The following is a 24,460-nucleotide window of genomic DNA, read 5'->3' on the forward strand; positions in this document are numbered from 1 at the left end:
AGTTAAAAATCTGTTTCCCAACGATTCGCGTGATCTACACACAAGTTCCACAAACAATAATATTAAATAAAATAATTGTAAATATGTAATAAATTACTCGCGCAAAATTACACAACGCTATCGTTGAAAAATATATATTAAACCGAGATATATTGATCTTGTCTCGATACGCAAATGGACAGTCTCTCGTCGAGTTTCGATAATTTTAACTTTCCGTGCGCGTACATGGATCTACGGCATTCAAGCCAGAATAATATATCTGTTGGCAACTATGAAACTTGCAAGCCAGCCAGAAAATATAAAATAAATGACAAGTAGTTGACGAAATAACTAGAAAATTGTCCGCAGAGACGGATGTTTTGTAGATTTTTCCAGAGACAAAATGACACGGATTTTTTGCATCATGCATATGGCACGGTTTTGAGCAAATTGTAATCCATGCTCATGAACTTTGGTCGTTGGCAAATCGGGGTTTTACTATTGGTACATGTAATATTGTGACGGTGTCAAATCGTGCTTTGTTATAATCCTCGCCGGTGTGTTGACCTACGACATGCCTCTTCTTGCAAGACCTTTCATATCATTGTGTGTCGTGTCGACAAGATCGTCAAGTCTTCTCGCAGAGAGTATTCATTATGTAAATGGCTCTGTATTCCACGTTTTTCAGACCGAATGGTGAGTTTTCTAAGGGATTTTTTTAATATCTTAATATTAATTGAACAAATTTAAAGATATGGATCATTTGGTCAATGTTTCTGATACTTTGAATCAGTAAACTACTCACCATACGGTACGGAGAACGTGTAACTTAACTTCCGTAACTACCGCTGAAGATGGCTCAAAGCTGAGCCAAAACGTACGGATCGATGTAATGTATCAAAACAACGAATAAATCAGTTATTTCTGATATTACGCACTGTGATCTGCGTCTGACCCTCATAGCCTTGACTTCTCCTATTTTAATCTCGAGGGTCCTCATATTACTTTATTTATTATTTTGACTTTTCTTTGATAAAATTTTATTATGTTCTTTGAAGGAGTATAAATTCTTCTTTCGAGTACATGATAAAGACTCTTTCTAAAATTTGTACATTTTAAGACTATCATCAAGAAAATATTCTTTCTTAAAGACAACCGTTACTTACTAAAAGAAAAAAAGTAAATTGAGTAATCGTATTTTTAAGCAGTACAATCGATATTTTCCTGTGTGTATGCATGTACACACGTATGTACATACGTACGCACAAAAAATTTTTCTATGTTGTTAGAAAATTTTATTTCTGTTTAAAAAAGGCGAGAAATTATCATCGCTCAGGACGGGGGCCCGGCGTTACGCGCCGCTCGTGCGTCGCGCCGTGTCATCATCGCCGCTTGTAGTAAACAACTGCCCGCGCGCCGACCGCGGGGCGGCCGCATCTCACCGCGCGCTTGGATTTGGCGGTGGGCAGGCCAATACGGCAATTTTTAATCATTAATAACTCATCAACTATCGCGAAAATTGCAAAATGGTACATGACTTTTCGACTCAGTTTGGCTCGCTCTATCTAAATATGAGAAAAGTACCAAACATTCAGTGACACCCTGTATAGAAATATACATGTTTCTCATGTTTTTGTCATTTGTTATCAGTGAGTAGATTTTCATACAGAGCTCAATAGACTGTGATGTCTTGAGTGACATTACGGATCTTGGATATCCTTGTGAAATACTTGAGGTATATGAAGGAAGGAAACGGGAAACCACCTTCATCATTTATCCCAAGAGAACATTATGGCTTCATTCAGCGTAAAATTTTCCGGAGGACTAAATAGCTCCCCAATCGGATCTCCGGGGGGAGCTGCTTTGAATGATGCCACACGAAATGGAATAAACCTGCGCAACAACCTCCAAATAGGCACATGGAACACTCGGGGCCTCCTACAAATCGGGAAACTGCTCATTGTAGAAAGAGAAATCCAGTCCCTCAAGCTGGACATAGTAGGCCTGAGCGAGACACACTGGAAAGGGGAAGGACACTTCAGCACTGCATCCGGCAATGTCATATATTTCTCGGGCCACAACTCAGAGAGTCGCAACGGTGTGGCTCTGCTGCTTTCCAGGACAACTAACAAATCGGTCCTAGGGTACAACATTATACAAGTGTATGCCCCAACGGCGGAGTCGACAGAAGAAGCCATCGAAACATTCTACGAACAGCTAGAGAATACTATAAACGACCTTCCCAGAGGCGAAATTCCTGTTGTGATGGGGGATGTGAACGCGAATATTGGACGCACAACTGTGATAGACCAGCAACTCAAAGAAGTGTTGGGACGCTTTGGCATGGGGACCAGAAATGACCGAGGAGACAGAATGCTTCAGTTCTGCCAGGAACACAATTTAACAATAGCCAACACACTGTTCCAACATCATATCAGAAGACTATACACATGGAGGTCGCCCGGCGACAGATTCAGGAACCAAATAGACTACATCATGGTCGGATCACGATGGAAATCCTCCATCCTAAACTGCAAAACCTATCCCGGTGCTGACTGCGGAACTGACCACCAGCTACTGGTAATGAAGTTCAGACTGCGCCTGAAAAACATCCGCCAACCCCAGAAAGTAATAGCAATCAATGGTGCTAATAAGGAACTATTCCGACGAGAAGTCCAGCAAAAATTGGCCACCAACACAGCGGATATCATAAACACACAAGACCCGAACCAGGAATGGGAAGAACTCAAAAAGATTATTAAAACAGCCTCGGAATCAATCCAATGCAAAAACCGCCCGAATAGATCCAACAAGTTCTGGATAACGCAACGCACCCTCGTCACTATCGAGGAACGGAAAGAATTAAAAAGGAAAGGACTAAAAACACAGACAACAAGGGATACGTATAAAGCTCTATGCAGAAGAATACAAAGAGAATGCAGACAAGACAAAAACGAATACATAAAGGAAATCTGCAGAGAAATCGAAGAGCACCAAAACTCCAACGATACCCGCGATCTGTACAGGAAAGTTCGTGAACTAACACGAAAACTCACTCCGAGGACAGCGGCCATCGAGGACAAAAGCGACAAGATTCTTTGGGAAAGCAACGACATAGTAGAACGCTGGAGGCAGTACTGCGAAGAACTGTACAAAGAAGATACGGTAGCAGAAAACGGGGAACAAGCGATAAAGATGACAAACGAGCGGGAACCGCCAATACTGAAAAGTGAAGTGGAAGAGGCCATAACGCATCTTAAACCAAATAAAGCACCCGGCTTGGACGAAGTGTCCGCCGAAAAGATAAAGCTGCTGGGAGATGAGGGCATCAGGATAATTCACGACATTTGCAATAAAGTCTGGCAATCGGGCCAGTGGCCTAAGAATTGGGCCAAATCTGCCGTAATACCCATCCATAAAAAGGGGTCCACACGAAAATGCCAAAACTATCGCACAATATCTCTGATATCCCATGCCAGCAAGGTACTACTTAGAATAATCGACCGTAGATTGCAGCAGTATCTGTCTCACCAAATCCCTCCTGAACAAGCCGGATTCGTTAAAGGCAGAGGAACCAGAGATCAAATATTTAACATCCGCCAACTGATAGAAAAAGCACGCGAATTTAATACGCCTATGTTCCTGTGCTTCATAGACTACAAGAAAGCGTTCGACTGTGTAAGATGGAAAGACCTATGGAAAGTGCTAAGAGAGATGGGAGTCCCGGATCACTTAGTGACCCTAATAAGCAATCTGAAAAAGGAGAGCGCGGCTGTCATTAAGCTGGAGAACAAAAAATCGAAACCCTTCAAAACACATAAAGGGGTGCGGCAGGGCTGCATATTGTCACCCAGGTTATTCAACATCTACGGCGAATATATAATGAGACGAGCCCTGGAAGGAAAAAGCGGGGGAATAATAATCAACGGCAAAAACTTGAATAATCTCCGTTACGCTGATGACACCACCTTAATAGCGAAAAACGAAGAGGAACTGACCAAAATGCTGGAATTAGTTACCAAGGAAAGCAATGAAGTAGGTCTACATATTAACCTGGAGAAGACCAAACTCATGGTAATTGACAGGGGCAACACGATACAACGGAACAATGTACGCCCAGACATGGAAACGGTCAATGAGTTCATCTACTTGGGATCCCTAATCTCCAACATAGGAGGAAGCGAAGCAGAGATAAGAAGACGTATAGCAATGTCGCGAACAGCCATGGCGAACCTCAGGAGAATATGGGAAGACAAACAAATAACAACAAACACAAAGATAGCCCTGGTGAGATCCCTGGTGTTCTCTATATTCTCATACGGAGCGGAGACATGGACCATCAAGGCAGCGGACAGGCACCGCATAGATGCGTTTGAAATGTGGTGCTGGAGACGGATGCTGAGCATCCCTTGGTCGGCAAGAAGAACGAACGTGTCAATTCTTAATTAGCTGAACATCACCGACCGACTGTCCACTATGTGCCGCAGACGAGTTCTCCAATACTTTGGTCACATCTCACGTAGAAACCTGGACAATCTTGAAAAACTAATTGTACAGGGGAAAGTGGAGGGGAAGAGACCAAGAGGCCGGTCTCCATCGCGATGGCTGGATCAAATAAAGAATATCACAGGCCAACCACTACAAAGAAACCTCCGAGAAGCGGAAGACCGCCATTGTTGGAAGACGGTGGTTCGCCACTGGACATGACCATAATGTCACGACTCTTCAGACATGAAGATACGACGAGAAAGAAGAAAGAATAAACAATGGATTAAACGTTGTTGCTATTGGATCGTCGCAATGTGGTAAAACGAGCGGATGCGCAATGGCTGTTTGTGGTCAGATAGCTAAACGTTAAAAGATAAAAAAATTTTGTTTATACGAGTATTATAAAAAACAAAATGTCTTAAATTTTTACCGAGCTTTCTAAGCGTTGCGTAAGCAAAATATACATCTTACAAATTTATATCGATAAAATATATATACGCGTATATACGTAATATATGCATACATACATGTACATATGCATACATGTATACATGTTTATAAAAAAATCTTTTATCGACACATTCCGTACCGGATTAATTTTGCGTGATATCGTCTCCGCGCTCGTTTAGTGTTCCATTATAATTACAAAATTAAAAAACATAAAGAAAAGGGGGCCTAATGCAATGCGAAATAAAGTAGATATTTTTATTAAACGTTTATTTAATATTAACATTTAATTTCGAAAATGCTTATCGTTATCGATAATAATCGAAAAGTTAAAATATCAAGTTGCTAGGAATGGAATGTCCAGGATGAAACGTATTAATCGATAGAAATGATATCCGTTTCAGGAAACACATAGCGCGACTCGTCCGTTGGCATTAATTTTATGTGCCTCGTCACTCGAATTAATCTCCGTTCGATCTCTGTGCCAGTCGTTTCTACGGTCATTTTATAATATAAGATACGTCGTGGCGTTTAATGGCAAATCGGATCGATCGGTAGCGGTAAATAGATCTACCTATATTTTCTGCGAAAATTGAGCATCTTTTTCAACTTTTTCGGTATAATCGTCGATTTTGATCTACAGCCACGCTACTAAGCGTTTACACGGCCGTGTGTCGATTGTTTGATTTAAAATTTTGTATGTTTTGGCGTTGGTATTGATCGTTCATTTTATTTCGTTATCTATTAAAAAAATACTTGTTGTTGTTAGTTTTGTTCGAAAAAAAAACACAGCGTGTTTGCGTAGAACAATGACGAGAGGTCGGGGAGAGGAGAAATTCGTTGAGATGCGTTGTAATAAAAATTGCAAAAGACAGCGCGCAACGTTGTAGAAAATGTAATAATGGTTATTAAATGTACGATAAATTTTAATTTCTTATCAAAATATGTTTTAAATATCTTTGCTGTATGTTACTATCGACAAATTCAAAATTAACTTTAGAAATTGTTAAAAAGAAATAGGGTTTTCGCGTAACTGCGCCAGGTCGCCGTCGCGTTTTGTCGGTCGTTTAATAATGCCGAGTGTGGCGAATATTTACTGTACCGAAAAGGTGTCGACTGTAGAAGATAACGAACTTTTCACATTTTTGCTTCTTTCAGGCAACGATGTATAGCGGCTGTCAAATCTTAGTGACCACGCCGCGATACTTGGTTCGATTCTCGAACGAGCACAAAAATATATTGTCATTCGATAGACTTTCTTATTTAGTGCTCGACAATGCCGACATAATTTTGGATAAATATTACGATTCGGTCAGTGAGTGAAACTCTATTTAAACCTAGGTGATTAATTGTCGTAGAAAATTTCTTGAATTTTTTTCTATTTTTCAATAGGTGGGAGAACTCTTCGAAAAATATAAGATAATCGAGAACCGTGAACCACGAGGGGATGACGATAGGCCGTTATTCTGGATAATTATATCTGCCGCAAACTGGACAGTTCGGATTGAGATATTTGTACATTTCGCGCAAAGGCTGATGAAACCGTGACGCAAGTCATCAAACGATTCCCGGCTTTGGGAGAAGCCTGTAATATAAATACGAGTAACGATTTTACAGGTACGAGTTTATCCATATATATATATATATAATGTGTAAGACCTTTTATTTTGGCCTACACATTTATGGCCGATAATATGACGATTAATGCCTAATTTAATTCCATCTATAGAGTGGTCGCGGATCAACGTGGCAGAGACGAGGACGCGCGATGCGGATGATGAAGTTAAATTAAAAATCGTAAAAGATGGCGTAGAATACGGAACGTTTACCGGTGATTATAAAAACGACGGTGTCAGCGTTAAATTCGATGGTCGAACGTATTCGCATTCGCGAGAAATGTAAAATGTACGTAAAGTATTCGGTAATATTTTCATTCGTTCGGGCGATGGTGTATAATGCCGTTATACGTATAAATAATAAATTATTTATGCACGTTGGAATTACATGGTTGGTGATCAATCGTGTGCGACGAGATATAATATTGGGCGTTAATTATGTCGATTGATTTCAGATATTTTGGTAGAGATGCGGTTTATATACGTTTAGGCCCAATCAGTTGCAAGTTATTAACGCAACGCTTTTGGGCTTCGATTGTTTCGTTATGATGCCGACCGGAGGTGGGAAGTTCTTTTGTCATCAATTGCCCGCCCTTTTAAGTAGCGGATTAACGGTCGTCGTCTCACCGTTGAAGAGTCTTATTTCGGATTAAGTCGTTAAACTTGTATCGCTCGACGTAAGTGAAAGTATTGTTACACGTTGTGTACGCATAACGGGAGAAACAATGTAGTATCAAGCACATTTGTGTTGGAGAAGTGTATATACCGTTATGTCATATCCAGTTGTATCGCTATTTACAGTCTTGGTTTAAAATTTGCAGATCGCCGCGACTCATTTATCCAGCTCTACAACGGACAATCAAGTAGCAGCGATATACAGGGAACTTTCGGAAAAGAAATTCGCGCCCAAAATATTGTACCTAACACCGGAGAAAATCTCTGCCTCGCAAAAATTCTGTAACATTCTTACCGTTTTCTACGAGAGAGAATTGTTGGCGAGATTCGTCATCGACGAGTCGTACTGCGTCAGTCAATGGGGTCACGATTTTAGACCGGATTACAAACGGCTGAGCTGTCTACGGGAAACAATTATCCCAAAGTGCCAATAATGGCTTTAACCGCAACGGCTACGCCGCGCGTTAGAACGAATATTTTGCGTCAATTGGGCATGATTCGTCCAAAGTGGTAAGTATATATATGTGCGTGTGTGTGTATGTGTGCGTTGAATATATATAAATTTTTTTACGGTTTATTTTTTCAGGTTTATGTCGAGTTTCAACAGATTAAATTTGAGATACGGCGTGATCGCGACGAAGGGAAAAAATTTTGCCGCTCAAGTCGCGTCTACGATAACGAGGAAATTTAAAGACACTTGCGGCATCGTCTACTGTTTGACGCGCAAGGATTGCGACGAATATGCCGCGTGCTTCAAAAAGAACGGCATTAAAGCGTCGAGTTATCACGCGGAACTCTCGGACGAAGGGAGAATCGATCGTCAAGATAAATGGTTCGCCGGCGAGGTAACATCTGCAAAATACGCGTTTGTTGCGATATCTCAGCGCGCGCGCGTGCTACTGCATATGGGTATATGTACGATAGGTGGTGATTAAACGTACGCGTTTTTTACAGAAACACGTGATATGCGCGACTGTAGCTTTTGGAATGGGCATCGATAAATCAAACGTGCGCTTCGTGATACACGCGGCTCTACCAAAGTCTTTGGAAGGCTATTATCAGGAGAGCGGTCGCGCCGGATGCGACGGTGAGAGGGCGGATTGCGTATTATTTTATCGTTACGCGGACATGCACAGAATCCGAAGAATGATCGAATTGGATAATCATGATCCACGAGTAATCGTTACCCACACGGAGAATTTGTTTAAAATGGTAGCGTTCTGTGAAAATACTACGGATTGCCGTAGATTGCTACAGCTTAATTATTTTTGCGAAATATTTGACGGGCAACAATGTCGGGCGAATGAAATAACCGCGTGTGATAATTGCAGATGCGAGGTACGTAAATTATATAGTTTAAAGCATGAGACGTGTCACGGCGATAATAAAGTTGTTTGACTTTTTTTTTCCGAAAGTGATAACGATTAATAATTTCCGTTATTCGGGCACGCGTTTTTACCGAGATAATTGGCGGTGCGATGTTAGGCAGGCGTAAATAAATATTTTTCCGTGTGTACACAAATGTCGATAAAATTTTTATTGTCAAATTCCAATCAATTGCTATCGTTATTCCAGTAGGACTGATTGCGACTATTGGATAAATTGCACGCTCTATGAAATTGACTTAAGTCTCGGTGAAATTCATCCATGTTATTTTCAGATGGAGAGTGGCGCTGTGCACATCTATCGTGTCCTGTTTCATGACGATCAAAATGGCGCGTATCAATTTGTGTACATTTCCTCATCACGCGATTGGAATGGATCTAGATGCAGCATACATTGGTAATTACATCAATCATTCTCATATAATTTCAACAATCGTACGCGTACATTTTTTTCTTTGATTGTCAACATCTGGACACAATGTCGCTCGTAGCCCTACATACGCACACACGTACGCACGCACATACACGTACACACAGACAAGCGCGCCGCGCGCACACACACACACACACACACACACACACACACACACACACGCGCACGCACACACACACACACAGACAAGCGCGCGCACACACACACACACACACGCACGCACACACACACACAGACAAGCGCACGCACACACACACACACACACACGCACGCACGCACGCACGCACACAGACAAGCGCGCGCGCACACACACACACACACGCACGCACGCACGCACGCACGCACGCACGCACGCACGCACGCACGCACGCACACACACACACACACGTGTTGTACATTTCATTTCGCGAAACGCGGTTTAGTCGGGGTATATATATATATATATATATATATATATATTATATATACATTGTCCGAAGAGTTTTACACGCAACGTCAAAATACAAAATTGACGAAATTTTCCAAAAAACGTCGACGCGCCGCGACGCGATCAACAAGTAGAGGAAAAGCGGGGCGAACCGCGTGGGCGTGAAATAAATACGCGAATATACAAATATTCCATAAGCGCGCGTGCGCGCAAGTTTATTTGAATTTTTTATTTTCATTATGCTTTTCACACACGGTAGGTCCGTTGATTAACGATTGGGTGGAGCATCTTCGGGAGCTCGAGGATAAACTGGAGCACGAGCGGTCTGCCAACGTCAAGGATTTTGCCATGCCGTTTGTAGGTGAGTTACGAGATTGTTTATGCGCGTGCGCGCGCGAGAAAGCAAGAGGTATACGAAACAATGTTCCGCTTACATCAATTATTGATTTTTACAATTTTGCATACAGCACTTACAGCATCCACCGTGATGGCTGCCTTCAAGTTGGCGGATTACTTGGACCTGGAGCCGAACGTAAAGTATATGGCCCTTCAACTGTACGACACATTCATGTGCAAACACTTTTGGAAAATTTACAAGAATCGGATGGCGAATAATTGGCATCGTGGTTTACGGCTTGCTACAAGAGCTCCAAACGGACAAAGTTGCATTTATTGTCGTGTTTCCAGTTGGCCTGCAAAATGGAATCACAATTGGACATATTGACAAAAAGCGAGGTATGTGTTGAAAGATGTTGCGCGTTTTTAGAGACATTGAAACATTAAAGATATAAAAAAAAATATTGTTCGGCGTAATCTGATCACGCCTAAATTATTGATTCTGATTATCGTTTCTATCTTTCTCTCTCTCTCTCTCTCTCTCTCTCTCTCTCTCTCTCTCTCTCTCTCTCTCTCTCTCTCTCTCTCTCTCTCTCTCTCTCTCTCTCTCTCTCTCTCTCTCTCTCTCTCTCTCTCTCTCTCTCTCTCTCTCTCTCTCTCTCTTTCCCAACTCTTGCGCGTTTCCTCGCGTCCCTTTCGTTGTAGGTAGTCTATTTCTCCTCCCGCGGATCGTTTTTCGCCCATCGAAAATGACTCTTTTCAACCATCACCTAGATTCAACCAAAATATTTTCCTGATCCTAGAGAAATCGGTAATTCTTTTGGAGATGTTAAATCCGAAGATATCCGCTTGTATTCTTGAGTTTAGAAAAATTATACATAATTATAAGATTTGATGGTCGTATAAGCAAAACTATACTATACTACTTATAGAAATATTAGAAATATTATAATGTACGAAATATGGTTCGACAGCGCGAGGTGCCAGCTTAGCGAATTTTATTCAACCGAATCTAGGCCCCTTGCAACCTAACCTGGATGATTTCATGGACACCCTTGAGCCATTGCAAGGTATACAATAATGTTCATCTACTTTATATCATTTCTCGCAAGATATATAGTTTTTCACATATTGCATATTTTGATTCAAGAATTCTTAAACTAGAAATTGCCTCACGTACCCGAAGAATACGATTTGTTTCGGAATAGCAGCCTAAACCCTAATTATTCTGATTTGGATCTGATGACACCGATTAATCAGATAAACGAAATAGGCGGGGGATCAGACGATAAAGAACGAACAGACCTCGCAACAGCGACAGCAATAGCAACAGTAACAGCAATGGCTGTCTCGGGAAGAGCAAGAGGTTAGCATGCAGAATCTCCAGTACACCGCCAAAATATATACTCAGCCTCAACTTGAAGCACAGCGAATATGTATAGAAATAACATGTGAGTATTACGAAATGATTACGCCTTCGGATAAGTGGATAAAGAGCAAAGTCCGAGGTCCGATTATAATTCTCGGATGTATTAGTCTTTTCCATTTAGAGCTATGAGTGAAAATTACGCTTTTCAGCAAAACTTCGAGGCGTCTGTTACGACGAACCAACCCATACGAGTAAAGATTAGGGGAGTAGCAGAGCGACGTTGTCGAGGAATAATCGCGTGATACGGCAATCCCAACAGCAGGAACAACAACAGAAGTAGCAGCATCAACAACAGCAGCGGAATATGTATCAAGCAGCCACGCAGCAACAGAATTCGGGCTTTCTATCGCAGCAGCCGCAGCCTTACGCAATGGAGATTCAGGCGCTGCGGTTAACATCGTTGCAAAATCGGCTGCAATCCGTACAGATTGGGACACTGAACGATCAGTTGGCAGTTAACGCAAGTCAGATACCCGCGATCACTGCCGCCACCGTGTGCAAACTCTGGTGGCGGTACAGCATAAATTTGCGACACAAGCCCCGTTAATTCGCAACTACAAACCCAGCATCAAGCAATAAGACCCTTGCCAACCACCCCTCGCCGATGTCCAGCAAACCTTACAAGATCGTTCAGCCACAGTAGCAGTGCTAGAAGTTTTCAAACCTCGTAACAAAACCTCAATGCTCAACAGTGTAAATTTTGCACCAATAGTTTCAAGGTAACTAAACTACGGTAACGCTTGTCGAACGTCACGAGTATGTGGAGTTAACCCTTAAATGCCACCCGGGGTCCAGCGGACCCCAGACCCTTTAGAATGATATATTTTCAAATGTTCCCTCCAAAAATGGAGCTCATATTTATTTATTTATTATTTTTTATTTTTTTGATTTTGGAGCCAATATTTTAACTGTTGGCGATCTTAATTTTTTATACTATGTTGAAATTGAAATTTTAACAATATAAGCATTTTATTCTCTTTTCTAAGCCTTGAACAACATTGAAAATAATTTTCATAACTAAATATCAAAAAATCAATAAGTAAGGAGACATTTTTCATGCTGGGGTCTTTTAGACCCCATGTGTCATTTACGAGATTCTTGAGAGGTGTGGCATTTAAGGGTTAATGCGTGTTGTTATTTTTCAGACTCATTCCATGTAACAAGTGGTATCGGTTTCTTCGACGGAGCACAACCATCACAGTCACAGATATTGCTGCGATGTAGGCCATTATCCAGGTGGGACCTTGCGACCGCGCACGAAGGCGTCGCGTCGCGTCAATATCGAGTCGCCCCGGGTGATACTGCGGCGACTATCAGAGGAGGCCGTACAGTTGATCGTACGGCAAACGGAGCCCTGCAACGCGATGACGGACGAGCAACCCATGGCCCAGCCGGGCCCTGAAGGGGCGGAAGCAGGGCCGTCCGAGGAAGCGGTACAGCCAGCGGGGCTGGCGGCCGTGGAGAGCCTGCTAGATAGGCTCGAGGCCGACATCGTGGCGATGCCGGTAGCGGAGGTGGAAGCGCCAGCGGCAACGAGCGGAGCAACGGCGCCAGACGAAGCAGTCGCGGAGGCGGACAACGGGTCCTCGGCCAGCTTCCGAAGTCCCGTAAGCGATGGAGGGTCGGCGCAGAGCGACGGGGAGCGGGGACCTCCCTAGGTGCGAGCCCTTCAGGGCAAGGCGCTCCGAGGATGGAGGGGGCGAGGCCCCTATGTAGCAACCCCATCCGGCGCGTAGACATAAGAATAGGCTAAGGTAGCAATAAGGTACGCCGAATAGCGGCAAAATTAGAATAAGTAAGATTATCGTAGCCGAGTCCAATCCCATTAGTTTACATTGTTATTTTATTTTGACGGCTCAGACAAACGTATTATTTCTTTCATCGGACATGCGGGGCTCGGTACAACAAGTAATGCATGACGAGGGCGTGAGCCACACACGATCTTCAGAACGACGCGGCATCAAGTAGGCGCGCGCGAAGAGTAGGACAAAGAGCACCGCCGGGGAAAAGAGGCGATAGCCTGACGAATCACCGCGTCCGTATAGACGGTCAAGACAAAGTATCGCCGAGATCCGAACGGTGGATCGCGAGAGCGAAGGCGGCCCACGATCTCATCGAGCGAAACGTTTGCGCGAGGACAAAGGATCCAGGACGGGAGTAGATGGCCCGATAAGGGCACGTACGGAATCGCCGTCGCGATTCGGAGACGAGCTTGAGAGATAGCGGGCCGCCCGAGATCGATGAATTAGCGAGGTGCCCGCGGGAGTTGAGGGGTCTCCGACGGAGGGGCAGTGTCCAGAGATGTGCCCCAGGGGGTCAGCGCGTTGATCCGATAGCGCAGGCGCGAAGTGCGGGGCCGCCCGCCATCTTGTAAACCGTGCGTCGCCCGCGGAAATAAAACAACCATGACACGAGCGCGCCACCCGAGAAGGGTACGGGACCGGTCCGCGTAAAAATCCGACGACCGGGAGAGAAGATAGGAAGCCGCCCACGATCTTATAAAATTAGGCATCTTCCGCGGGGAAACCATCGGGGAATGAGCATACTAGGTTCCGAAAGTGCGTCAGGGAGGGTCGCCGTCAACGGCGAGTACCGCAAGGTAGACCCGGACGTCTTCTCCGGGAAGTCGGTCCGGAAGCGTATACGGGGACGTAAAAACAGGCGTGCGCGCGGGTCGGCGCCGTGAAAAATCGAGAAATGAAAAAGGTGAAAAACCACTACCCGGGCGCGAATAGAGTACCTCGTCCGGAGGGGGGAACCGTTGGAATTTTCCACGGGAAGCCTCTGGAACGTTCGCAAACAGAAAAAATTGTTATTGCGTTGCGGCGAGCATTCAGAAAAGAGAAAGCGGCATTCCAAAGGAGAAATCGGCCGTGACGCGGTAGTGGGGGTAGCGGCCGAAAGTGGGGAGCCACTGCGAGACACGGCGCTCGAGGCAGTCTCTCGGGGATCGTTGGAGAAACAACACGTAATACGCAGATACTCTCGCCGTTGCGCTAAGTCCCGCGGACGTTATCGAGTGCGCAATAAATAGTTTTTCGACATCCTAAACAACCGGGAACGCCCGCAAAACGCGTTAACTTTCGTTAATACAATAGCGAATGGCATTGCATTGCCAAAGATAATTGTCCGCCGTTAGGCGAACGGGCGCGTGTGCCCAGCGTTACTTGTGACCAACAAATTGTGCAATTTGGATACTGTGAACATCCACCTGTGTGAAAACTTATGAATAAACAATTATTTGTAAAATATATACGGAGATCACGTTTACTTACCTTCTACTTACCCGATCAAGCGGATGCCCGCCATCTTGAACAGGCGTTGATCCGGATCCAAGGTTATCGTCGGTGATGCATTGGTGGGAGACGGAGAGGAGCCATTCGTAACCAAAAACCTAAAAAAGTGCAGTCGTTAATTAGTTAATGATCCACGGGGCAGTGCAGCAGATGATCCATCCGGTGCGGGAACCTGAAAAAATTAATTAATTAAGTGACTTATTGGGCCGATGCCCTGATACTTACCTGGTGGGGCGGCGGCCGGCCATCTTCGTCCGGCGTTGATGTAGAGCGGCGATTGCTAGCGGTGATCCAGAGATTGATGCTGGAGATCGTCCATCCGTGACGGAAACCTGAAAAGAAAGAAGGATAATTAGTTCGGTGACGCGTTATATTGGTGCGAGAATTGCCGATTCGAGGAAACATACGTGCTTACCTTCTCGGTTATTCGAGGCTAAACCGAGTGGCGACCGTTGAATCTAGGACATTCATTGGAATTAGAGGCCCCTGTAGTCCCGTCCGGCTACAACCTTACCGCGTCCACTTTGCACACCGAGCTGCGTTACCTCAACCGACAACGTCCAACGCGGAAAAAGAAGAGATTTTTGCCATACCAAAGGTTGGTATCTTACTCGCGTTGATATACAGAATGGACTGACCATGGTGTAAATAGACAGGTGAAGCATTGCGCATAATGGCGGCAGGTTTGGCGGTTGAACCAATCAGGAGGCGACCCGTTTTGTAGGCGCTCACTTTAAAGTGAAATTCGATTATAAGAAATAAAAATGCGTGAATCATGTAAAATTTTAAATATATATTTAATGAAATAACCTTAAATTAATTAATTAATTAATGACAATTAAACCTACGTAACCCAACTAAGGCAGGAAAAACGGAATAAATGAATAAACTAATAAACGATTAACCCTTAAGCTGCATACGGCGTCCGACCCAAAGTGATATCTGCTCGTAACTGTAAAACTTGCAAGCCTGTCAGAAGATATTAAATAAACGATGTTTATCAAAATTACTATAAAATCGTCAATTGCAATGTAGACAGATGTTTCATGAATCTTTTTATATTTTTAAAAATACTTTAAGGTAGGGAAAAATAGCGTTAAACGTGACAGACCACGTATGCACTTAGAAGGTACCGAAAAAACCTATGCACTTTAAGGGTTAAACCTACCTGACCAAATCACAGACAGAAGAAAGGAGTTTAATACATAAATAAACTATAATGACAATTAAATTTGCGTAAGCAAATCAGGAATGTTAATCAAATATTATCCTACCTTGTTTAAGTTAGGTAGGTTTAATTGTTTATCAGTTTATATTTATGGTTGGATTACGTACACATATTGTGGTTACGCACACACACACGGGGGGGGGGGGTGGCGGACGAATCAGTGCGTTTCCCGCTGCCCCCCCAACGTCAGGTAAAATGTGCCGAGAGGGACAGCGGGGGGGTTTTTAGTGGGGGGGTTGGAATCCCACATATATATATATATAACCGCCCTCCCCGCCCCGGGGGAGGGGGTATCCGTGCGGATTTTCCCCCCGTCAAAAAAAAAAAAAAAAAAAAAAAAAAGTTACGCACACGATTTTTTCCGCACAACAGACGCACGCGACGGGTAACGGACATAACAGATGACGCGCTGACGGGAGCACCCATATTGCTTTTCTTGCAAAACGGGTCGCGCGCTGATTGGCTCAAAAACTGAACGAGTGCGCAGCGTCGGGAATGCTTCACCTGTCTACTTACACCATGGGACTGACGATCTACGGATCGACGGTCTAAAGAAAATTTATTAAATCTTCAGCTTTTTTAATAATGTTTAAGCGTATCGGTCGAAACATTCGCAATTGTTAAGAAAATTTCATTATATTTTTTTAGTATCGTCAAATGAAAGGGAGAAATAGATCCCGAAGCGGTTCTTCTTTAACGGCGCCTAGGATACATCCACACCACCTCTAGTATCCGCAGTGAGCGATCCAGCCTTGAATTTGAATAGACACGCTTCGCTTGCACATTTACTTACAAATAGTATGTATTTCTTCATAATCTTATCCGTTTTTGTACGAAAAATATAAAAGTCTTATCAACGTCATTGAACATAATTATAGTTTATGCAACATATCTTTACGATATTAATTAAATTTCATTAAATTTTATATTAATAAGACAAATATTTGAAAAACGTTGACCGATTTGTATGTAATATTATTTTCACGGTAGAAATAACGCGAGTAACAACCACGCAACACATCACGACTTCACAGTGAATGTACAAACAATGGAGACTTTTAGTATACAGCAGCCGTACAACCACGGCGCAACAGGTATTGTATAGAAATCAATCTATTTATTTGTAATATATGTATTCTTAAATTGCTCGAAATCAATGATTTATACTGATATCTTGCAGACAATGCAACCATCCACGCAGCTCAACAGATTCTCTTAAATGCGAACAATCAAACGCATCATTCTCACACAATAGTCCAATACGTTCACTAAAGGATAGCAGCTCTAACGCACACACAGTCCCCAGGCTTTAAGCCTTAGCCCTCTACACAGTCCCATGTGAGCATAGGTAGTCCTTTGTCATCCACTCGTGGATATATGAAGGATTTGGAAAGGGGACAGTATAAAGAGCAGAGGCGAGTCGGCCACATTCATGCGGAACAGAAGCGTAGATATAACATCGAGAATGGCTTCTCGACATGCTGCACACAGTCTGATACCGCAGCACAGTTAGAATTCCAATGCAATACTGAAGCCAAAGCCGCGACGTTACGGAAAGGGGCGGATTTTATTCGGCAACTTAAAGCGGAGAGATATCGATTAAAGGACGAGATGGATAGCCTGAAATAACAAATCGAGTGCCTTAATACGTCTATTAGGTACATTCAAGTCATACTTTCAATAAATTAGAGAGATGTTATAAATAATAATTAATAGAATTAATATTTAGTTGGTGAGTCACGAACGAATATATTATATTTATGTCTATATAAATATATGTTATAATTAGGTATTTACACAAATAGGGTAATTTTAAATGCTTCATGATGTTATTCTCGTAGTACTTGTCGATCTCTGCTTTCTTTAACGGGGGCGCTTCAGTTTCTACACATAGAATCAGCAAAATCAAAGAGATGTTTGACGAATATGTGCGTACGCGCGTACGCAACAAAACTGGAAATTCTGGATTGTATTCGTTTTTTTCTTTTTTGATGCGTTATGTTTAAAGGCGTGTTGATTCACTCTATATTATATACAAGATTCTAAAAGATAATTTTCCTAAATGTAATAATCAGTTCGGTATATTGTTAGAACCGCTGTTGCTGTACTTTAATACTTCGGTCTCAACTGCGAGTATTGATGATTTATATAAAAGTACATTATTGTGGGTAGAGCCACATTGTTCGCTCGTCGATCTCGGATCAGAGGTTCGTATACAAGGGAGATATTCTAAAACGTACATTTAAACGTACATTATTTTTTAGATGTTAGCTCCTACGCGACAATAATATATTATAAGAATAAAAATTTAAATAAAACATTAATAATACATAAATTAAATAATACATTAACAAACGCATGCAACATAATGCAATAGATGTTTGTACGATTTTTTTGACCAAAATATTATTTTCAGCTGTTCTGAATTCTCTAAGGTCTCTATGTACTGTGCCACTCTGATATTTTAACCGATCCAACACTCGCCTTCCCGAAGAAGCACTCGCGGCGGTTAGTCGAACGGAACGCCGACGATCCATGTGTGCAGTGATCAAGTGCATGAATTCAACAGCGTGTTTGTATATAAAAAAAAGTGCAAGGTTTAGATATATATATATGAACGCGCGATATATATAAGGGATGATAGTTACCGTATAACTTAAGTTAGTCTATGCGAAACAAAAAGAAGACGTAATTCGGTTAATCGGTAACCGAAACGTAAACGAGGAAATAAGAATTTTAGTGCAATTCCTCTTTTTATATTGCAACGTCACGTTCAAGCTGTAAAATCTATAAAATATTATTAAGAAATTCTATATTATAGATTTTAATTAAAAAGAAATATATATACGCGTACATATTATACGGTTAAACTGCGGTATGTATTCCGTCGGTATACGTCATTGGTATGGCACAATCATTCGCAAATAATTACTTTATGATAAAACACATTTCACGTGTACTTTTCCTCAGGATTAATTTATTTTGCCCAATTGTATGTAGTATCGTATAAGCTATACGCAAGATTAAAGAATATTCTAATGATATCTTTACGGAGTAATTTATAAAACATAATGAAAAGAGTTACTATATATTTATACAATTTTTTAATTATTATGCCGTGTAAGCATTTATATATGATAAAATTTATTCCATTGCTTGGAGATATTCTTCAGCTCGAAAGCTTAATGATTTGGATTATTATAACATAGGAATACAGGAATCTAAAATTTAATCTTTGATTTAAAAAATGATTGGGTTTCTATATTAATATTTTCACTTAATCTTTCGAAAAAATATTTTAATGTTAATTTAAATTATCACATGACTGTGATTAGGAATTGTAATAACTATTAAAGCGGTAGAGACCGAGTAATGAACATATTTTTTTAACTTTAGACCATTTCTTCGCGGAATTATTACGATAACATATAAGTAACGAATTAAAGATAATAGAATCAGTGCCATAAACGTTCCGATAGACTTAAAAAATTATTCAATGGTGAAGAGATAAATTTTGGAGAAATGGGACTTGAAGAGTAAAGATTGAAATAATTTTCTTAAACTCGCATTTATTTGATATAAATGTGTTGCTATTAAATTAAACTGCACAACTACGCTAGTAAGAGGTGTACATAGCTTACAATTGTGTGTGGAGACGATAACAACGGAGTTGCTCATAACTTACATGTTCACACCAGTATGTAAAATGAGATTTTTAATATGAAAATTTATGTGATAACGTACAAATAATTTGCAAATGTTTGAACACCGAATATAGCTTAAACTACAAAGGGCTTCTACATATTGTAATGTTTTTTGTTAACGTGAAATGTTGTATACAGTCCGATGCTAAGAGAGAACAAAATAGTTAATTCTTTGAAAGCTAAATTCTTTTGTAAATTGACGCTTCACTGTGTACACTCTGTTAATTTGTTGTTTTGTTCTAGAGCATAAAGCATGTTATTTTTTTTTATACAATATATAGATGTCCTCACTCAACTTACATCTGGTATGTACAATGCATAAGTGATAAATAATATAAGGTAATTCATCGAAGGGATGTATTTTTTTTGTACAATATGTATCATATAATCATAAAGATTTACATGTTATTATTCAAATGTTACAAGTTATAATAACATGAAGAAATCCAAACTAATGTATTTTTTTTCTCTACCTTCTCGCGATCGTTGCTGTTAGCTCTATTCTAAATAATCACGCTGAACGATATTACATTAAAATTAGGATAATCAAAATTGAAGTACACAGATACGTAACATATTCTTTTATGATATTCCAAATTTGTTTGTATCGAAAGTGACACGCTCGGAAGCTTCTCATAATGAATATTATTTTTAATGTAATTTGACAATTAATTTTTATTGGATTTTATAAATTGAAACAAGGTATACGTAAGCTAAGTTTATGTAAATATCCTCCTTACAAAATCTTACAAAAAAGTTTAATACAAAACTATTGTAATTATAATTAGCATTAAAAAACTCTGATCTAATGCAAATTATAACATTCGTTCACCGTTATTATCTCGTAATCTTTGGACACATTGATATTGACAGCGTTTAACATTTTTGCACGAAAGTATATATTAATTATTCAGCAGTTTTTCGTTCTCATCTTGGAAAATTAAAGGCTGTCAGTTAAATAATCAGCAAATCAATGCTAAAGTGGAACAGTCATGGCATATCATATACCAATTGAGATTACAATTATCAGGTATTACCATGAATATCGGCATTTGAACGCAATTATTCAACGCATGGACGTTTACACTCTGGTTAATTAAATGCCTCACTTCTTGCATGGTACGACCTGTCAATTTTACTCCGCAGACTGGACAATTTCTCTCGTTCGATGTACGCTGTCGTAACAGGGTCGTACGCGAACGACCATGTTATATATATCTATATATATAAGTCACGTCTTCTGTCTGTCTGTCTGTACGCGAACTACTCATTCGTTAGTGGACCAAATTTTTACCAAAAGTATATGAAATAGGGGTAGAATTTTCCGGGGATGAAAATGTCGTGGTTAATTTTTCATTACCGATCTTTTTGGAAACCGGTTCCGAAATTTTTTCAAATTTTATATAATTTTTCCAATTTTTTGGGAAATAATTGACCGAATCTCATTCGTTAGTGGATCGAATTTTTACCAAAAATATATGAAGTAGGGGTAAAATTTCCCGGGGAGTGCCATAAAGTGTATAGTTTATTTATTACTTATATATATAGATATATGTAAAATAAAGAAAAAATAAAGAAAAAGAAGAAGTGAAAACAAGAGACTATAAGTTGTAGATATGTATAGATATGTATAAATCTATATATATTTATTAAAAAATATATAAATTGTATATAAATTGTAATTGTAATATAAAATTACTAGCTGGTTACCCGGGCTTCGCCCCGGAGGACACGCCCTGGAGGACATATGTAATAAGACACACAAATAGGTAATAGCGTATATTTACATTTAACGCCAATAGATTTTCGCATCACCCTTGAGGTACTATTGTAAATGCCTTTTTTTTTAGTGGTTTCCCCAGTAGACCTATTCCACTGTAAAGAAATCCGTGCTTTGTTCCCGTATTTAATTACTTTAAATACATTATAACTTCAATAAACTTCATGTTTCTCATAAACATAGTGTCTCTTATAGACATGGTGTCTCTTACAGATATGGTGTTTCTTACATACATGATGTTTTTTACTCTCTCATCGTGCCTAAGAGATATTAATGAATCCGTGTAAATAGATTTTAACCCTTTTCACTCAGTTATGAGTCGAATTTTTAAAAATCCCTTCTTAGTGATTGCTTATCTCCAAATTTCATGGGTTTGGACTGGGCGTTGATGAATAATTCAGTCAGGACATCTTCCTTATATTTATATTAAATTAAATAAATTTGGTTTAGTTATTTTGTGCTTGGCATTGATGAATCAGTCAGTCAGAACATCTTCCTTTATATTTAAAAAAAATTATTTCAATGGTTTGTCCTTTACGTTGATAAGTCACTTAGTATGTCAAAATATCATTTTTTTCGTTTAATTTTTTAAGAATAGGTCATTTTTTTCCATAAAAATGAACAAAATTATATAAATCTCTTTCACACATGTTTTTCTTCTTATTTGTTTTCTCAAACAGGCATGATGTCTTTCACATACATGTTTTTCTCTCTTCTACGAATATTATATTTTTTTTTCATACTTTCTTTTTAAAATTCTCCAAAAATATCTACGACTTTTTTTTCTATTTTAAAACTTTTTTATATACCACATTAGTGGTTCTCCCCTCAGGCTCAATTTAATTTTTGAGATTGCTCGCTCGCATCTTTATACGAGCGACCGTTCAAGAAAAACAACTTGAAAAAGAGATTGAATTTTGAATGTGAGAAGCCGATTAGCTTGAAACTTGGTGACATTTATGAGTATATGTTCGGCTCGAACTTCTGAGCCGAACATATACCCATAAATGTCACCAAGTTTCAAGCTAATGAAATATCGGAGATATAGAGCCCTAGATATAGAGATCGATGTTGAATCTTAATAATGCGAAAATATACCGACGATGCGCCGCGTAGCGGGCGCGAGTCGAACCCTCTCGCAGCGCGAGCCCGCGTTATAATGCCCCCTTTTCATATAATTTAAAAAAAAATTAGTTCAGTGGTTTATATATTTTAAAAAATCGAAAAAATAAGATCGGTAACGTAAAACTATACAATTTATAGCACCCCGAGAAATTCTACAACTATTTTATGCTTCCAAAAAGATCGGTAATAAAAAATTATATACTTTATAGCACTCCCCGAGAAATTCAACCATTACTTTATGTACAATTCTTTGAGATTCGTGCATTCCGAACCGGTTTCCAAAAAGATCGGTAACAAAAAATAGTACACTTTATAGCACTCCCCGGGAAATAATACTCCTTCTTTATGTATAATTCTTTAAGATTCGGTCAATTAATTCCCGAAAAATTTAAAAAATTTTGGTACCGGTTTCCAAAAAAATCGATAACAAAAAATTATACACTTTATAGCACTCCCCGGAAAATTTTACCCCTGTTTAATCTATAATTCTTTGAGATTCGGTCAATTATTTCCCGAAAAATTATAAAAATTGGAAAAACCGGTTTCCAGAAATCAATAACAAAAAACTATACACATAGTGGCACTCCCCGGAAAATTCTACCCCTATTTCATATACTTTTGGTAAAAATTCGGTTCAGGGTTTGAGATTCGGTGAATTATTTCCCAAAAAATTGGAAAAATTAAAAAAATTGATTTCCAGAAAATCGGTAACGAAAAACTATACACATAGTGGCACTCCTCGGAAAATTCTACCCCCATTTCATATACTTTTGGTAAAAATTCGGTTCAGGGGTTTAAGCTGGGCGTTGATGAGTGAATAAGTGAGTCAGGACATCTTCCTTTATATATATAGATTACTATACATGTTTCAATAGATTAATAACTTTGATTTTTTTTCTTTCTCTCTCTCTCTCTCTCTCTCTCTCTCAATTTTATTCGCTTCCTCTCTCTCTTTCTCTCTCTCTCTCTCTTTCTTTCTTTTTTTCTCTCATCAAATATTTTTAATTAAATAAGAATAGGATTGTTCCGAATGAAATAAATATAATTTATTAAATACAAAATATTAGAATTTATAACATTAATAATAAATAACATAATATTAATACGTGTAATATTTATAATATTATAATAAGATAACAAATTATTACATGTTTATATAATTAATAATTGTTTTATTTCCGCGGCCACGTTTATATCCACGGCCACGTTTGGATCCACGGCCACGTTCGTGTCCGCGTTCACGTCTTCGGTCTCTTCCTCCTCTGGCCCATCGAGGAGGTTTATTTATTGCTGTAAAAAAATATAAAATTATATATTTACTTATGGTATTACTATTTATTTTTATTTAGTATTATTTATTATTTTATACTTACGATGCAATGTATTATTTTCAATTTCTGGTGGTACTGGTGGAATCTCAGCAGCCATCACTGCAGGCTGTGGATTGTTAGTATCAGCAATTATTGTAGGCTGTGGATTGTCAGCAGCCACCACTGCAGGTTGCAAATTGTCAGCAGTCACCACAGCCTGCCGTGGTGGTTGCTTGGCTAAAGCAGCGGCCAGTTGCTGCTGCAATTCCTGCAACTTCCTCTTTAGATATAGATTTTCTTCCGCAATGTTATTCTAAAAAAAGATATATAAATATAAATTAATTAATTAATTAATAACCGCAATGTTATTCTAAAAAAAGATATATAAATATCTTTTTTATCTTTTAATATCATTCTCTATCTTTCATTTTGTCATTTCTCTTTCTCTTTCTCTCTCATTCTCTTTCTATAAAATTTAAATTTACTTACATTATACTTTCTTTTTATCTCTTTCTTAACCTCATTCTCTCTCTCTCTCTCTCTCTCTCTCTCTCTCTCTCTCTCTCTCTCTCTCTCTCTCTCTCTCTCTCTCTCTCTCTCTCTGCTGATTGGCTGCTGTGTGCGGCACCGTGCCTGCGGATTTATATGACTTTCACATCTAATTGGTGACTTGTGCTTGAGGATCTATGTGACTTTCACATCTAATTAGTGACTAACTGCATCGAACTATACTGCATCTCGGGGATGCAGCCTGCGTGCACTAGGTGCAAGAAGTCGATAGCAACTACTTCGGTTGAGTGTG

The 24,460-nt window shown here is 39.9% G+C and overlaps 1 protein-coding gene, 1 long non-coding RNA gene and 3 pseudogenes across 2 annotated transcripts; 4 read left to right on the forward strand and 1 right to left on the reverse strand.

Moving 5' to 3' along the window:
• The first annotated feature begins 1,770 nt into the window (after nucleotides 1–1,770).
• Nucleotides 1,771–4,428, forward strand: LOC139785705 (uncharacterized). The gene has a single exon (XM_071724872.1). The coding sequence runs from the start codon at nucleotides 1,771–1,773 to the stop codon at nucleotides 4,426–4,428; it is 2,658 nt and encodes an 885-aa protein (XP_071580973.1).
• A 376-nt stretch (nucleotides 4,429–4,804) lies between these two features.
• On the forward strand, nucleotides 4,805–8,789 carry LOC139785706 (recQ-like DNA helicase Blm; annotated as a pseudogene).
• Nucleotides 8,790–8,962: 173 nt separating this feature from the next.
• Nucleotides 8,963–10,233, forward strand: LOC139785707 (uncharacterized; annotated as a pseudogene).
• A 312-nt stretch (nucleotides 10,234–10,545) lies between these two features.
• Nucleotides 10,546–19,693, forward strand: LOC139785708 (uncharacterized; annotated as a pseudogene).
• A 3,676-nt stretch (nucleotides 19,694–23,369) lies between these two features.
• Nucleotides 23,370–24,042, reverse strand: LOC139785704 (uncharacterized). Its single transcript, XR_011722057.1, has 2 exons — nucleotides 23,722–24,042; nucleotides 23,370–23,638 (listed from the first exon to the last, which is right to left on the reverse strand). It is a non-coding gene; the product is annotated as an uncharacterized lncRNA (long non-coding RNA).
• Nucleotides 24,043–24,460: the final 418 nt, after the last annotated feature.

This window comes from Temnothorax nylanderi, unplaced genomic scaffold, assembly GCF_030848795.1.
Source record: "Temnothorax nylanderi isolate EJ_2023f unplaced genomic scaffold, tnyl_v1.0 TNYL_tig0868_pilon, whole genome shotgun sequence".
Classification (NCBI taxonomy): Eukaryota; Metazoa; Arthropoda; class Insecta; order Hymenoptera; family Formicidae; genus Temnothorax; species Temnothorax nylanderi.